The sequence below is a fragment of the Vicia villosa genome, unplaced genomic scaffold (genome assembly GCF_029867415.1).
Source record: "Vicia villosa cultivar HV-30 ecotype Madison, WI unplaced genomic scaffold, Vvil1.0 ctg.004731F_1_1, whole genome shotgun sequence".
NCBI classification, from domain to species: domain Eukaryota; kingdom Viridiplantae; phylum Streptophyta; class Magnoliopsida; order Fabales; family Fabaceae; genus Vicia; species Vicia villosa.
Window position 1 is genome coordinate 97,390 of NW_026706499.1, and position 17,795 is coordinate 115,184.

The following is a 17,795-nucleotide window of genomic DNA, read 5'->3' on the forward strand; positions in this document are numbered from 1 at the left end:
AAGAGGTTAAAGGACTATTATTCAACATCATTTGAACGATGATTCTTCCCAAGAAACTATACTCCAGAAAACCAGGTGTTACCTGATCTTGCTCTTTGGAAACGTTTTGTTTCCAGATAGTATCGTTAACACCGTAAATTTTATGTATTTACGTTTGTTAATGGATTTTAATAGAGTGGGTCAATATAGTTGGGGGTCTGCTGTCCTGGCTACGTTATACCAATCCCTGTGCAAGAACGCAAAAATCGATTCTTGTACATTCTATGGATGCGCTCTGTTGGTGCAAGTTAGGGGTGGTGGAGAATGCCTATAATGGCCCCGATTAACAGAACCAGCTGGACCTTCCCATATGCAATGAGGTAACTTTTTAATTCATATTTTTAATGCAAAATAAATTGATTATGATTTACTCTAAATGACACATTTAATTTGCGTTTTAGATTTTGCGTGAAAAAGATGGACTTCACCAAAAATCCGCGGTCAAATATCGCGATGTACCGTCAGCTGATTGATCACTTACGACCTGAGGGTGTATTATCTCTAATCTTTTCCTGTTTTATAAATATTTGACCAAAATAATGTATAACTCTTATGCATGCAGTTTATCTGGAGACCGTATCTGAAATGCGACCATGAGCCAAGAGGTGCAGATGCAGCTATTTAGACTGCAAGAACTTGCCTGATTAGGTACAACATCATCGAGATGCATCATAGTGACCGGGTCAAACTCAAGTTCGGAATGCATCAAGGTATACCTGATCCTCTAGTTGACTTGGGAGTGTGGCACCTTAAACGAGTAAACCATCAGTGGAATCATCAAAATTGGAAGGATTTCGCACCCGAATGGCGCCTGATGTGGAAAGACCGTCGCCAATATGTCATCGACTTCCCCGTGAGTGATCGTGAGATGAAACCGTCCGCACATTACATGAGTTGGTACCGTACCATTACCACCCCTAATTTATTTATTGCAGATCCGTTCTACTTGATAGACCCCCATGTTCACAACTATATCCTACCACAACAACAACTTGAAGAGGAACAACAACAACAACAACTACAACAACAACAACAACGACGACAACAACTACAACAACAACAACAACAACGAGAACAAGAACAATATCAGTACACCCACCCTCAACAAAATCTGTTCCAGACTCCGTTCCGTTCCAACGGCAACTACCGCCAAAAAAATCTCTTCCAAACACAGTCTCAACCTTTCCAGGAAGCTGAAAACCAACACCAGTCCGCTAGCCAATACCAGGCCCATTCACAATCACTTGGCTTTGCAGTGTACACAGGGTCCCCAAGGTTGTTCGGCCAAAACATTGAGACCGGTTCGTCAAGCCTCCATCTAAGTCCCGACGATGGTCCATATGCTGAATCATCTCACTGTGGCACCCCATTTGGCTATGCAACACCGTCGAACCAATTTGGATTTTATCAAGGTAGTTCTAGTGCCGCTGGGTGCTACGTACCGGAAGTTGTATCCCAACCTACTCCCCCACCACCATTTAACACTTTTGAGGGCTTTGGTAACCGACTTTACGACAGTCGGTTTCCGGGAAATTATGGTGGCGTTGACGAATTCATAGACAGCGACCAGCAGCACAACACACTACCAGATCCACCTACACAGTCACAGCAAGAAGCACAAAGGGGTAGGGGTGGTGCTAGGCTTCACGGCGGCGTCAACGAGCGCGCTCGACGTCCGGTAACAAGATCTTCGTGCGGAACAGATGGTTATCTTGGCGATGGAAGACATTAGGCATTTTATTAGGTTTTCTTTAATCAGTTGTTTTCGTTGTATCGTTTCCCTAAAAATAATGAAATTTGTTATTTCCGGTTTTTTTATATAGATCCGTCGTTTCGATTTCGATTACCGGATGTCAAAATAGGTGTTTCTAAATGTTAATTATAAATTTTTATATAATTTCTTTTTCTCAGGTAGTAATTTTGTGGCCGATATTACAATAGGACTCTTTTGGCCCAACTCTAAAAAGTCCAAACCCATCAGGACCGACTCTAAATAGGCCGGATAGTCCATTTTAAAAGTTTTAATTGTATACAATTAATATAATAATCTCCAAAGAAACGTGAAAGGAAAAAATATTACTAAATAATCATTTGTGTAAAATATTCAATTATGCAAGAACATGCAACGCATTATTTACTATTTTAAGTAAAGCAACCAGAGATGAAAGAGACACAAATATTAACTTTTAGAATCGGTCACTAATGGTCCTTTTAGTATTATTTTAATCTTATTATTTTAATGATGAATCATTCAATTTAAAAAATGAATACAAATTGGACTTGGACTTGTTCACTTCAAAACAAAGAAGAAGCAAATATTTAAAAAAATGAATATTGTGCATAACATTTAATATTTACACGACTAATTATATAATAAAAAAATTTGAACTGTACTCAAAAGATTGTTTATTTTTAATACGTTTTGTTAAATCTAAATTTGGAAGAAAGGGAAGAGAAGAGAATGAGCGATGTCTTATTATAATTTTATTAAAATTAAAATAATTATTCTCGTTTTTATTTTAAAATGTTAAAATTATGTTTTTAAAAAAATTTGTTATTTAGATTTTTTTTAAGAAAAAATTTAATAAAAAGAAGAACTAAGAATTCTCAACCTTTTTACACGATGATAAAACGGGTAACATCCGACAAAAGAGAAAAAATTACCTACCAATTATTACGAGAAAAAAGAAATAGAATCTTTGCAAAATTCATAGAAGGAATAATTGAGATGGGTAATTTTGCAAAAAAAAAAACACCTCCATACCAAAATCTTTATGTTCTAAACTGTATACAGTTTAAAACACACCCTATTCCTTAACAACCATAAAGACTAAAAAATGACAAGCCAAACACCATCCACCTTACTAATCTTGACTGTATTTAATTTATTTTATTTTAAATATTCTACTTTTCTTACGTATCCTTCTTATTTTCATGTTTACCTAGTTACATTTTTTTCATCCAATGTTCCGTTTACATAGTTACATTTTTTTTCATCCAATGTTTAAATAAATGTTTAATTCTTTTGGAAAAAAATATTTTATATAAAATGATAAATAGTAGTATATTATCATTAACATATTTTTAATTTTTAAAAACTACAACAACAAAAATTACATTTTAATAATTTGTTTAAGCCCTTCAAAAATTCAAATTTTCTCCAATATAATCTTTTACTTCTTCGAATTAAAAAATTATGATTTTTGAATAAAAATTAATTTTCCAAAACCCTTCTCATCTAAATTTCTCTATTATTTTACACTTACTCATTTTTTTAAACTTTTCTCTCCAATCTTCCAAATAAAGTCTAAAAGGAAACATAAAAAATAACAATTATGAGAGTCATCATATACAAATAAAACAATAATCCAAAAGTAACACAATAATCCAGAAAAAGAAGAGAAAGATAAAAATAAAATTATACATATAATCATTGGTGTAAAATATTCAACCATGGAACATGCACACACTGTTGTTTATTATTTTAATTAAAGCTACCAAAAGATGAAAGAGACACAAATATATATATATATATATATATATATATATATATATATATATATATATATATATATATATATATATATATATATATATATATATATATATATATATATATATCTTAAGCATATAAATTGCAAATAGGTGTTTCAACATAGAAGAAGACATGGATCAAGCTTCTTCTTTGCACATAGCAATGTTTCCATGGTTTGCAATGGGACACCTAACTCCATATCTTCATCTATCAAACAAATTAGCAAAAAGGGGACACAAAATCTCATTCTTGATTCCCAAGAAAACACAAACAAAGTTAGAACAATTCAATCTCTACCCAAACCTCATCACTTTCTTCCCTCTCAATGTTCCTCACGTTGATGGCCTCCCCTTTGGTGCTGAAACAACTTCTGATGTTTCCTTAGCTTTAGGTCCACTCATCATGACAGCTATGGACCAAACACAGAACCAAGTTGAACTTCTCCTCACTCAACTAAACCCTAATATTGTTTTCTTTGATTTCACTTTTTGGCTACCGAAAATAACCCAACGTTTGAAAATCAAATCTTTTCAATACTTTATTGTTAATCCAGCAACACTTTCTTATACTACTTCTCCATCAAGGATGAGTAAGGGTATAAACTTGACTGAATTTGATCTTATAAAACCACCAAAAGGGTACCCTAACCCTAATACTTCATCTTTCAATCTTTATTCTCATGAAGCAAAGTTCCTTGCTTTAAAAAGAAATTTTGAATTTGGAAGTGGGGTTCTTTTCTATGATAGGCTTTATAATGGTTTAAGGTTCACTGATGCAATTGGGTTCAAAGGGTGTAGAGAAATTGAAGGGCCTTATATTGATTACCTTGAACAAGAGTTTGGTAAACCTGTTTTTCTTTCAGGACCGGTTTTACCTGAACCACCGAAAACTGTTTTAGATGAAAAATGGGGTTCTTGGCTTGATGGATTCAAGGATGGTTCAATAGTTTACTGTGCACTTGGAAGTGAATGGAAATTATCAGAATATCAGTTTCATGAACTGCTGTTAGGACTTGAGTTAACAGGTTTTCCTTTTCTGGCAATTCTTAAACCTCCTATCGGTTTTGATACAATCGAAGATGCTTTTCCGGAAGGGTTTAAGGAAAGAGTGAAGGAGAAAGGGATTGTTCATAGTGGATGGATACAGCAACAATTGATTCTGGAACATGCTTCTGTTGGTTGTTTTGTAACACATTGTGGCGCGGGTTCGTTGACGGAAGGGCTAATAAATAGCTGTCAGATAGTGTTGATGCCGCATTTAGACAGTGATCATATCATTAATGCAAGGATTATGAGTAGGGATTTGAAGGTTGGAGTTGAAGTGGAGAAGGGTGAAGAAGATGGATTGTTTAGAAAGGAAAGTATTTGTGAAGCTGTGAAAGTTGTGATGGATGATGAGAATGAGATTGGTATAGAAGTTAGGACTAATCATGCTAAAATGAGGAAGCTCTTATTAAGTTATGATTTTGAGTCATCGTGTGTTGATGGTTTCTGTGAAAAGCTTCAAGAATTAGTTATGTGATTTGATATATACTAAGAAAATGTATCTAACTAATTTATTGTTGTATAACTATTATGGTTTCAATAAAAAAGTGTGAATTGTGATTTGAGAATGCAAGAGATTGTGATACCATTGTTGTTGAATTGGAATTAGAATATTGTTTACTCTGTCATGGAATTGATAGATAGTTTTATTTAAAAGTAAACTGAAATAGCATGACTCAATATTGGAAATCAAAGAACATAATGAATAATGTCTTTCTATGAATATTGGAAATTTAATACAGGCGAAGATGCAGTAAGTGGGATACTTCTTTACACTGACAGTGCACTATCATTAAACTCTAAAGAAAGAGAAAAGGGGATGTGCACTGACAGTGTAAATTATTTTTACACTGTCAACCAATGACAACCATGTATCTTACCAAGTCAGCTTTTAAATTTTAAAATATTGAAATGATTTGGCACTTTAAAATAATCTGATTGGATGTCTGTGTAATACTTCTTTACACTGACAGTGCACTATCATTAAACTCATAAAGAAAAGGGTCTTTCTTTGTATTAAATTTCCATGTTTAAGTCTTGCACCTCCAATATAAAATATTGTAGCAACTCTCCTTGTAAAAGTAACTAGTTTTAAAATCAACTTAATTATTAATCTATAAGTAATTTTACATCGGAGGTTTTACCTCGGTTTGGAGGTTGGAGTAAGGAAGGGTAGTATGGAAAGTGGGCTACATTTTCTCTCATGTGAAATTAGTCATTAGTCATGGGTTCAATTTCCATCAACGATATTTTTTGGATTTTCAAAACCACGCTACATTTTTGTTGGGAGAAAATCACAAACGCAACGAAAAAATTGTACAAGATAAACTCTCTCAAATATCACAAGCAATGATAATCAACAAAAACACATCAAACAACACAACACAATTTTATCGTGGAAAAACCTCCATTAACTAGAAGCAAAAAACCACAGGACTCTAGAGTACTTAAAATCTCCACCATAATCAACAATGCGTACAAACAAGGTTCTCTCTAACAATGGTTAGAGGTATACATCAACAGCATCAAGATTTGCAATCATCTTGGAATACAACAAAAATCAAGAGAGACAAAACAACCCAAAAACACCAAAAAATTATGACCTCAAAGATGGACTCAACAGACCGACTTAGAAAGCTCTAAATCCAATCACCACCGTTTAAAATGTGCTCTTATAAGTCATGAACGTTGTGTCAAAATTTTAGGACAATCCGACCATTGGATTTTGCACAAGTTTTGATTTTATGGAATTGATTTGTGCAGAAAAAGGGGATGTGGGAATAGTGTTTTCTCTCTAACTTTTCTTATTGTTTCTCTCACTTAATGAATGAATAACCTAATCCTCTTTGTTGGGTGGTAACAAAGGCTTACACACATGGGTCACTAACCCATATCTAATTGGACCTTTCCAAATAGGAGGGAAAAGCCCAACAAACTCCCCTAACCGACTTGTTAGAGGGCAACACCAATTTTGTTACCGTGCGAAAAAAGTCAAACTTTCCCCTAGGAAACACCTTCGTCAACATACCCGAACCATTGTCATTGGTGTGTATCTTCTCAAGCTCCATAAACTTAGAATCTAATGCATCACGAATCCAATGATAACGAATATCAATATGCTTCGACCTCAAGTGAAAGGAGGAATTCTTTGATAAGTGAATGGCACTTTGGTTATCACAAAACAAGACATACTTTTCTTGTTTCACATTGCAAATTTCCTCAACCATAACAACTCTTTTGACGCTTCCACGACGGCTACAAACTCGGCTTCGATAGTAGAGAGTGCAACACACTTTTGCAATTTTGATTGCCAAGCCATGTCTCCCTCAAAAAAAGTCACCATATATCCCGAAGTAGATTTTCGATCATCCAAGCTTCCGGCCAAATCCGAATCTGTATATCCAACCAACATAGGCTTCTTGTATCCCAAAATTAGTCTCAAATTCAAAGTGCCACGCAAATATCTCATCACCCACTTCACGACCTCCCAATGATCTTTTCCCAGATTTGAAAGATAACGACCCACCATTCCCACGGCATGAGCAATATCGGGTCTTGTACAAACCATAGCATACATCAAACTACCAACAGTCGATGAGTATGGAATATTCTTCATACTCAACTTTTCTTCATCCGTAGATGGACATAGTTTATGACTAAGCTTGAAATGAGAAGCAAGTAGAATGCTCACTGCTTTAGCCTTATCCATACTAAAACGCCGAAGGAATTTCTCCACATACTTTTCTTGCGACAAGTACAACTTCCTCTCATTTCGATCTCGAACAATTTCAATACCAAGAATTTTCGTAGCCTCCCTTAAATCCTTCATAGCAAAAGATTCACTCAAAGTGTTCTTCTACTCTTTAATTCTTGAAATATTTTTTCCAATAATTAGCATATCATCCACATAAAGCAAGAGAATAAGAAAATTACCTTCGAAGAAATTCCAGAAAAACACACAATGATCGGCCTTGGTCATCTTGTACCCATGTTCAATCATCACCGAGTTGAACTTTTGATACCATTGGCGAGGTGCTTGTTTCAAACCATAAAGACTTTTTACCAATTTGCAAACATAGTTTTTTTGCCCTTTTCTAGGAATCCATCTGGTTTCTCTATGTAAATTTCTTGATGTAGATTACCGTGAAGGAAAGTCGTCTTCACGTCCATTTGCTCTACTTCCAAATCAAAACTAGCAGCTAGCCCAAGAACCATTCGAATAGATTGCATCTTAACAGCCGGAGCAAAAATCTCGCCAAAATCAACACCTTCCCGTTGTTTAAAACCTTTTACCACCAAATGAGCCTTGAATCTTCTTTGAGAAGTACACTCATCTTGCCTAATTCGATAAACCCATCTATTATTCAATGCTCTGTTACCCTTTGGCAACTTCACTAACTCAAAAGTATTATTCTCACGAAGGGATTGCATTTCATCCTCCATGGCATCCATCCACTCCTTTTTATTCTCATCCTCCAAAACTTCTTTAAAGCTTCCGGGTTCTCCACCATCAGTAAGAAAAACATACTCATTCGAGGGGTATCGAATGAAAGGCCTTTTATTACGAGTAGACCGCCTCAACTCATTAGAAGCAATCGGTTGCTCAATAATTTCAACCTCTTGATCAACCTCATTTTCAACAATGTCTTTTGTAGCACCTACATCAACAATATCATTAGGATTTAAAACATTATCAACATTCAAATCCATACCTTGATTTTCAATTGGAATATCTTCAAAAGTGATAGGGGTAGGAGCAATAGTAGTTGAGTCCATATCAATCCTTTCTTCATCTTCAAAAATCAAATCTTTATTCTCAACTTTGTCGATATCCTCAATGGTATAATCCTCCATGAATACAACATCACGACTACGAATAAGCTTCCATTTAACCGAATCAAAGAATCGATACCCAAACTCATCAAGTCCATACCCAACAAACACACATTTCTTCAACTTCACATCCAATTTCGATCTCTCATCCTTCGGAATATGCACATAATCCTTGCACCCAAATACCTGAAGATTGTTGTAAAAAACATCTTTACCACTCCAAACATGATTTGGAACATCAAACTTCAATGGAACACCTGGAGTGAGGTTTAAAAGATGTACACTCGTGCTCAATGTTTCTCCCTAAAAGTATTTCGGCAACTTTGATTGAGAAAGTAAACATCTCACCCTTTCCACCAAAGTTATATTCATTCTTTCGGCTAACCCATTCAATTGTGGTGTGTAACACCCTTCTAATACCCCGCATAAATAATAAATAATAAATAATAATCAGAGTAAACATGAAAAGGGCATTACAACTTCCAAATAATTAAACAATAGTACTCATGTCATGCCATAAAAGAGAACGTCAACCAAATTTATTCAGATCATCATGTTTAACACAGCGGAATTATCTTTAACATCTGAATAACAAACAGCCAAGTCACAAACTTAAGACGTTAACATAAAATCCATCCAAAATAAAAGTTTAACAAGTAACTCTAAACGACGCCCCCAGTGTTACACGACCAGAGCATGACACGGACCCAACTGACTCTAACGAACTACTTGACGAGCTAATCCTCACCAAGTACGAGAGCTACTCCTCAATCTGAAAAATAACAACAGTAAGGGTGAGTCTCATTCACATTTAACTAATGTTATAAGATATAGATAATAAAATATCATTTCACATGCCATTCACCCAATCACAGTTATGATCAGATTCAAACCATACAATCAGCAAGCAAACAACCAAATTAACACATATTATAACATTGGACAATCTTCCATTCATGTTATAATAGCAAAACAACCTAATGCAATGCAACTACATGCATGTGGTACCAAAATCTGGGATAACCCAACTCACCGACCCACCATCGTCAAGGATACGGTAACACCCACTCACTAATTCCACACAATGGGAATTAGCTACCACTGATCCACCATCGTCAAGGACCAGCCACCAAATGATTATGAATGCATGCATCAACCATAACATGCTCATCACCCACATACATCGATCAATGTCATAATCATCAATAAAACACATATTTCATACCAACAATACATGTATAATAAACACCAGTTATAACCACGTCATCATACAGGTAAGACATTCATTAGTGAACCTATAAGCATATCCCACCACAACAAATAAGATCGAGTGTTTTAAAAAAATATTCAAGCCACAACTCAAAACACCATTTGAGTATATAAATTATTTGATTAGCTTCACTGTACTCGAAACGGCACCAAAATCCGGCTTACGGTTTAAAAGTTACACATTTTTAAACTTTTTAAAACGACCTGTCGCAACGACTAACAGCACGCGGCGCCACACACATTCGCGGCGCGGAACGAATCGGAACAACGCCTTCGCGGCGTAACCAAGGTTTCGCGGCGCGGAACGAGAAGAAACTACGCCTTCGCGGCGTGGCCATACTCTCGCGGCGCGTACTGAGCACAACAAAAACTTCCTGGCCTTCTGCCAAGCAGTTCGCGGCGCCAACTCCTGGACGCGGCGCGAACTGGCGATTTCCAGCGCTCCGAATAGCAGAAAACAGCCTGCGATTTCATCCCTCTTTCACTGAATCACTACCAAACCAAACTCACTCCAACCAGATTTCGCATACAGTGAAATAACACATATTATAACACATTTATAATACATTCAACCATCCAATTATCACCACACACGATCAATACAATTCATTATAAATCAATTCCCCCAAAAACCTAACATTTCTACAACCTAAGCATAACCCAATTGATCCGAATAACACGATCAAATTCTATCATACTACCTATAATTCCATAATAGAAGATAAACGGAAGAGTCCCCCCTTACCTGAAGGTTGATTCTTCGCTCTTCTTCGCTCTTCTCCTCTTTTCACGTTCAGACTTCTTTTCCCAAACGCTGTAATTCTCTCTATTCCACAACTCCTTCTGTTTTATGAAAATAAGCTTATCATTAGTAATGGGCTTCACCACTGACACCCCCCCTTCTACTACACGCGACCCTGGCCCATTAGCCTCATTATTTCCATTATTCTCAGTTAACTCAAATAATTCTAATATTTAATCCAAAATTAATTAAATTAAATAAAGAATTTTATGGGGTGTTACAACTCTCCCCCACTAGAAAAGTTTTCGTCCTCGAAAACATACCTTAGGCAAAGAGTTCTGGGTAGGAGTCCTTCATCTGGCTCTCCAACTCCCACGTAACATTTCCACCGGCTGGTCCTCCCCAAGCTACTCTGACTAATGCTATCTCCTTGCCACGCAATTGTTTCACCTTCCGATCTTCAATCCTCATAGGTAAGTTTTCAACTGTCAGATTATCCTTTACCTGCACATCATCGACTTGGATCACATGAGATGGATCAGCAATGTACTTCCTCAACTGTGATACATGGAATACATCATGCAGATTCGCAAGTGTCGGTGGCAACGCAATGCGATACGCCACTTCTCCAACCCTCTCCGTAATTTGAAACGGACCAATAAAACGCAGAGTCAACTTCCTTGACTTCAGTGCTCTACCAACACCAGTTGTAGGGGCCACCCTCAAGAACACATGATCTCCTTCTTGAAATTCAAGTGTCCTTCTTCTTTTATCATGATAACTCTTCTGCCGACTCTGAGAAGTCTTCATCTTCTCCTGAATCATCTTAATCCTTTCTGTTGTCTCCTGAACAATTTCCGGCCCAATCACAGCACTTTCGCCAGATTCGTACCAACATAAAGGCGTTCTACACCTCCGACCATACAAAGCTTCAAACGGAGCCATACCAATACTTGAGTGAAAACTATTATTGTAAGTAAATTCGATCAAGGGTAGATAACTATCCCAAGCACCGCCCTTTTCCAACACACAAGCACGCAACAAATCTTCTAGTGATTGAATAGTTCTTTCTGTCTGTCCATCCGTCTGTGGATGATAAGCAGAACTCAATCTCAGCTTAGTACCCAAAGCCTTCTGCAAACCTTCCCAGAATCTGGATGTAAACCTTGGATCTCTATCTGACACGATACTCGAAGGAATACCATGTAAACTCACTATCCTTTCAATATACAATTGAGCCAGCTTCTCCATTGGGTAATCCATTCTCATTGGTATAAAGTGAGCAGACTTTGTCAACCTGTCTACAATAACCCAAATAGCTTCACAATTCTTCACCGTCCTCGGCAAACCTGAAACAAAATCCATAGATATACTATCCCACTTCCATTCTGGAATAAATAACGGTTGCATAGCTCCATACGGTTTCTGATGCTCAATCTTCGACTTCTGGCAAGTCAAACAAGCATAGACAAATTCAGCTATTTCCTTTTTCATTCCAGGCCACCAAAACAGCTTCCTTAAGTCATGATACATCTTGGTAGCACCAGGATGAATACTCAATCCGCTACGATGTCCTTCTTCAAGAATACTCTTCCTCAATTCGACAACATCAGGAACACAAACACGATTACCAAACCTCATTATACCATTCTCATCGATTCTGAATTCACCTCCTTTATCTTGGTTAATCAGAGTCAACTTATCAACCAACTCTACATCGGTCTTCTGACCTTCTCGAATTTCCTCAAGAATGCTACTAGTCAGCTTCAGCATACCCAATTTAACACTGGTAGGAGTGTCTTCACATACTAAACTCAAATCTCGGAATTGCTCAATTAAATCCAATTCTCTCACCATAAGCATAGACATATGCAAGGACTTCCTACTCAATGCATCGGCAACAACATTTGCTCTACCCGGATGATAATTCAGTTCAAAATCATAATCCTTGAGAAATTCTAACCATCTTCTTTGTCTCATATTCAGCTCTTTTTGGTCAAAGAGGTACTTCAAACTCTTGTGATCGCTAAATACTTCAAACCTTGAACCATATAGGTAATGCCTCCACAATTTCAACACAAATACCACTGCTGCCAATTCTAAGTCATGAGTCGGATAGTTTCTCTCGTGCACTTTGAGTTGTCTCGACGCATAAGCGACTACCTGTTGATTCTGCATTAGTACACCCCCTAATCCTGACAACGAAGCATCACAATAAACAACAAAAGATTCCGCCGGATTCGGCAAAATCAAGATCGGCGCACTAGTTAACCTCTTCTTCAACTCTTGGAATCCTTCTTCACATTTCGAATCCCAGACGAAAGCTTGACCCTTCCTAGTCAACTTAGTTAACGGCAACGCTAACTTTGAAAAACCTTCAATGAACTTTCTATAGTAACCCGCAAGACCAAGGAAACTACGGATCTCGGAAACTGACTTCGGAGCTTCCCACTGAGACACTGCTTCTACTTTCGTTGGGTCAACGGCAATACCATCCTTAGAAATTACATGCCCAAGAAAGCTCACTTCCTTTAACCAGAACTCACACTTTGACAGTTTTGCATAAAGTTTCTTTTCCTTCAATAGTTCCAATACCACTCTAAGATGATCCGCATGCTCTTTTTCATTCTTAGAATATATTAGAATATCATCAATAAATACTACTACGAACTGATCCAGAAAAGGATGGAAGATCCTATTCATATACTCCATGAAAACCCCCGGCGCATTGGTTACTCCAAATGGCATCACTGTATATTCGTAATGACCATACCTCGTTCTAAATGCTGTTTTCTGAATATCGCCCGTCTTCACCCGAATCTGATGATATCCCGACCTCAAGTCAATTTTGCTTAACACACATGCTCCAACTAGTTGATCCATCAAATCATCAATCCTCGGCAAGGGATACCGATTCTTGATAGTAACCTTGTTTAGTTGTCTATAATCCACACACAACCTCATTGAACCTTCTTTCTTCTTCACTAGTAACACCGGTGCACCCCACGGTGAGACACTAGGGCGAATAAATTTCTTCTCAAGTAACTCTTCCAATTGACTCTTCAACTCAGTCAATTCCGATGCCGACATACGATAAGGTGCCATCGACACAGGACTAGTTCCCGGAATTAATTCAATAGCAAAATCCACCTCCCTCTCTGGCGGTAATTCTCTTACGTCTTCTGGGAAAACTTCCGGAAATTCACATACTACCGGTAAGTCACTACTCACCGCTTTCTCTTTCACTTCCATGGACGCAATCAACATAAACACGGCAGCTCCGTCCTTCATTGCTTTATCCACTTGTCTAGCCGTCATCTCCAAGTCCTCAACACTGACATCATCAGGAAAAATAACCGTTTTCGTGAAACAGTTGATATGAACCCGGTTAAATTGCAACCAATTCATGCCCAGGATAACATCCAGTTGTTCCAACGGAAGGCACACTAAGTCCATTCCGAATTTTCTACCAAAAATATCAATTGGACAGTTCAAACAAGCAAACGAAGTAGTCACTGAACCCGACGCAGGAGTGTCAATGATCATACTTCCATTAATCTCAGATATTTCCAAATTCAGTCGCTTAGCACAATCCAATGAAATAAACGAGTGAGTTGCTCCAGTATCTATTATTGCAATTAAAGGAGTGCCAGGGATAAAACACGTACCTTTAATCAACCGATCCTCTGGGGTAGTCTCTGAACCAGATAAGGCGAACACCTTACCACCAGCTTGATTCTTCCTCGGCTTAGGACACTTAGGACTAATATGACCTTCTTCCCCGCAGTTGAAACAAGTTACAGTGTTCCCCTTGCACTCAATAGCAATGTGACCTGCCTTTCCACATCTATAGCACTTCTTTTCCTCACTTTTGCACTCGTGAATGCGATGTCCAGGTTCTCCACACTTGAAGCACTTAATAGGGGCACTAGAGTCTCCCCCACTAGGCTTCTTCCAGCCTCCAGCTTTCTGATTACCCTTACCATATGGCTTACCACGATCCATATGCTTTTTCCCTTTCCTGTCGACTAACTCGCGAGAGTGTGACGACTTCAGTTTAATATTGTCCTCTTCAAAGATTCGGCTGCAGTCAACCAAATCGACAAACCTGCGAATCCTCTGGTATCTGATACCCTGCTTAATCTCATCACGGAGACCATTCTCAAACTTAACACACTTCGAGAATTCACTAGCCTCATCATTATTGTAGTGGACATAATACTTTGCTAGCTCAACAAACTTGGACGCATACTCTGGCACAGTCATGTTACCTTGTGTCAGCTCCAAAAATTCAATCTCTTTCCTGCCTCTAACATCCTCAGGAAAGTACCTCCGCAAGAATTCTCTCTTGAACACAGCCCAAGTGATTGCAACACCTGCAGCTTGCAGTTCGTCCCTACTAGCCATCCACCAATCATCAGCTTCTTCAGACAGCATGTGAGTCCCATATCTCACCTTCAGATTTTCGTCACAATCAATCACCCGGAAGATCCTTTCAATTTCCTTCAGCCACTTCTGGGCGCCTTCGGGATCGTGAGTGCCTTTGAACAACGGAGGGTTGTTCCTCTGAAAACTATTCAGCTGCCTGTCAGCACCAATTCCAGCTTCATTGGCATTCCCCCCTAACACACCAGCAATCATACCGAGAGCCTCAGCAATCGCGTCGTCGTTCCTTCCTCCTCTTCCGGCCATTGTTCTGCTAAATATCAAACAATATTTATTAGAACAAGAAGTATCGACAGTGTCAATCTTACACTAATCGCATACGAGGGATCAACCGACACTAAGACTCTGACTCAAACGACCGACTATGCTCTGATACCACTATTGTAACACCCTTCTAATACCCCGCATAAATAATAAATAATAAATAATAATCAGAGTAAACATGAAAAGGGCATTACAACTTCCAAATAATTAAACAATAGTACTCATGTCATGCCATAAAAGAGAACGTCAACCAAATTTATTCAGATCATCATGTTTAACACAGCGGAATTATCTTTAACATCTGAATAACAAACAGCCAAGTCACAAACTTAAGACGTTAACATAAAATCCATCCAAAATAAAAGTTTAACAAGTAACTCTAAACGACGCCCCCAGTGTTACACGACCAGAGCATGACACGGACCCAACTGACTCTAACGAACTACTTGACGAGCTAATCCTCACCAAGTACGAGAGCTACTCCTCAATCTGAAAAATAACAACAGTAAGGGTGAGTCTCATTCACATTTAACTAATGTTATAAGATATAGATAATAAAATATCATTTCACATGCCATTCACCCAATCACAGTTATGATCAGATTCAAACCATACAATCAGCAAGCAAACAACCAAATTAACACATATTATAACATTGGACAATCTTCCATTCATGTTATAATAGCAAAACAACCTAATGCAATGCAACTACATGCATGTGGTACCAAAATCTGGGATAACCCAACTCACCGACCCACCATCGTCAAGGATACGGTAACACCCACTCACTAATTCCACACAATGGGAATTAGCTACCACTGATCCACCATCGTCAAGGACCAGCCACCAAATGATTATGAATGCATGCATCAACCATAAAATGCTCATCACCCACATACATCGATCAATGTCATAATCATCAATAAAACACATATTTCATACCAACAATACATGTATACTAAACACCAATTATAACCACGTCATCATACAGGTAAGACATTCATTAGTGAACCTATAAGCATATCCCACCACAACAAATAAGATCGAGTGTTTTAAAAAAATATTCAAGCCACAACTCAAAACACCATTTGAGTATATGAGTTATTTGATTAGCTTCACTGTACTCGAAACGGCACCAAAATCCGGCTTACGGTTTAAAAGTTACACATTTTTAAACTTTTCAAAACGACCTGTCGCAACGACTAACAGCATGCGGCGCCACACACATTCGCGGCGCGGAACGAATTGGAACAACGCCTCCGTGGCGCAACCAAGGTTTCGCGGCGCAGAACGAGAAGAAACTACGCCTTCGCGGCGCGGCCATACTCTCGCGGCGCGTACTGAGCACAACAAAAACTTCCTGGCCTTCTGCCAAGCAGTTCGCGGCGCCAACTCCTGGACGCGGCGCGAACTGGCGATTTCCAGCGCTCCGAATAGCAGAAAACAGCCTGCGATTTCATCCCTCTTTCACCGAATCACTACCAAACCAAACTCACTCCAACCAGATTTCGCATACTGTGAAATAACACATATTATAACACATTTATAATACATTCAACCATCCAATTATCACCACACACGATCAATACAATTCATTATAAATCAATTCCCCCAAAAACCTAACATTTCTACAACCTAAGCATAACCCAATTGATCCGAATAACACGATCAAATTCTATCATACTACCTATAATCCCATAATAGAAGATAAACGGAAGAGTCCCCCCTTACCTGAAGGTTGATTCTTCGCTCTTCTTCGCTCTTCTCCTCTTTTCACGTTCAGACTTCTTTTCCCAAACGCTGTAATTCTCTCTATTCCACAACTCCTTCTGTTTTATGAAAATAAGCTTATCATTAGTAATGGGCTTCACCACTGACACCCCCCTTCTACTTCACGCGACCCTGGCCCATTAGCCTCATTATTTCCATTATTCTCAGTTAACTCAAATAATTCTAATATTTAATCCAAAATTAATTAAATTAAATAAAGAATTTTATGGGGTGTTACATGGTGCCTTTGATGCAGAATTTTGATGACGTATACCCTGATCTTGACAATACTTGTTGTAAGGTCCTATATACTCTCCCCCAATATCGGTTCGGATACACTTGAGCTTTTTTCCCATTTCTCTTTCAACCGATGCTTGAAATGACTTAAAGGTATCTAACACTTGATCTTTCGTCTTCAAGGTATAAGCCCATGTTTTCGGAGAACAATCATCAATGAAGGTCATAAAGTAATATGTGTTAGAAAAAGATTTGTTCTGATCAATATTCTTGTTTTGATGATAACAATGTATATGAATTTTGTATAAGACAATGTGGTACTCTAATCATTTACATTTTCCATTTTAGGAAATATATAAAGAGTATGCACAATTCAGCGCTCATAAGCACTGACTCAGAAGGTTCAATATTGCAGCATCAGAACATGCTCTCGCAAGACATCAGAAGATGGTCAAGCAAAATCAGAACATGGTGTATGAAGCATCAGAAGAACATGAGATCAGAAGCAAAAGCACTGAAGTTCTTATGGTATCACGCTCAAGCATTTCAAAGTCAGAAGACAAGAAGATGCTCTGCACCAAGCTGTTTGACTCTGATTATTCAAATGTTGTATCTA

General features: G+C 37.9%; 1 protein-coding gene across 1 annotated transcript; it reads left to right on the plus strand.

Annotated features, from left to right (window-relative positions):
- Window positions 1-3,688: 3,688 nt before the first annotated feature.
- Window positions 3,689-5,224, plus strand: LOC131642261 (cyanidin 3-O-galactoside 2''-O-xylosyltransferase FGGT1-like). The gene has a single exon (XM_058912538.1). It carries the CDS (start codon window positions 3,707-3,709, stop codon window positions 5,093-5,095), a length of 1,389 nt encoding a protein of 462 aa, XP_058768521.1. The 5' UTR covers window positions 3,689-3,706; the 3' UTR covers window positions 5,096-5,224.
- Window positions 5,225-17,795: the final 12,571 nt, after the last annotated feature.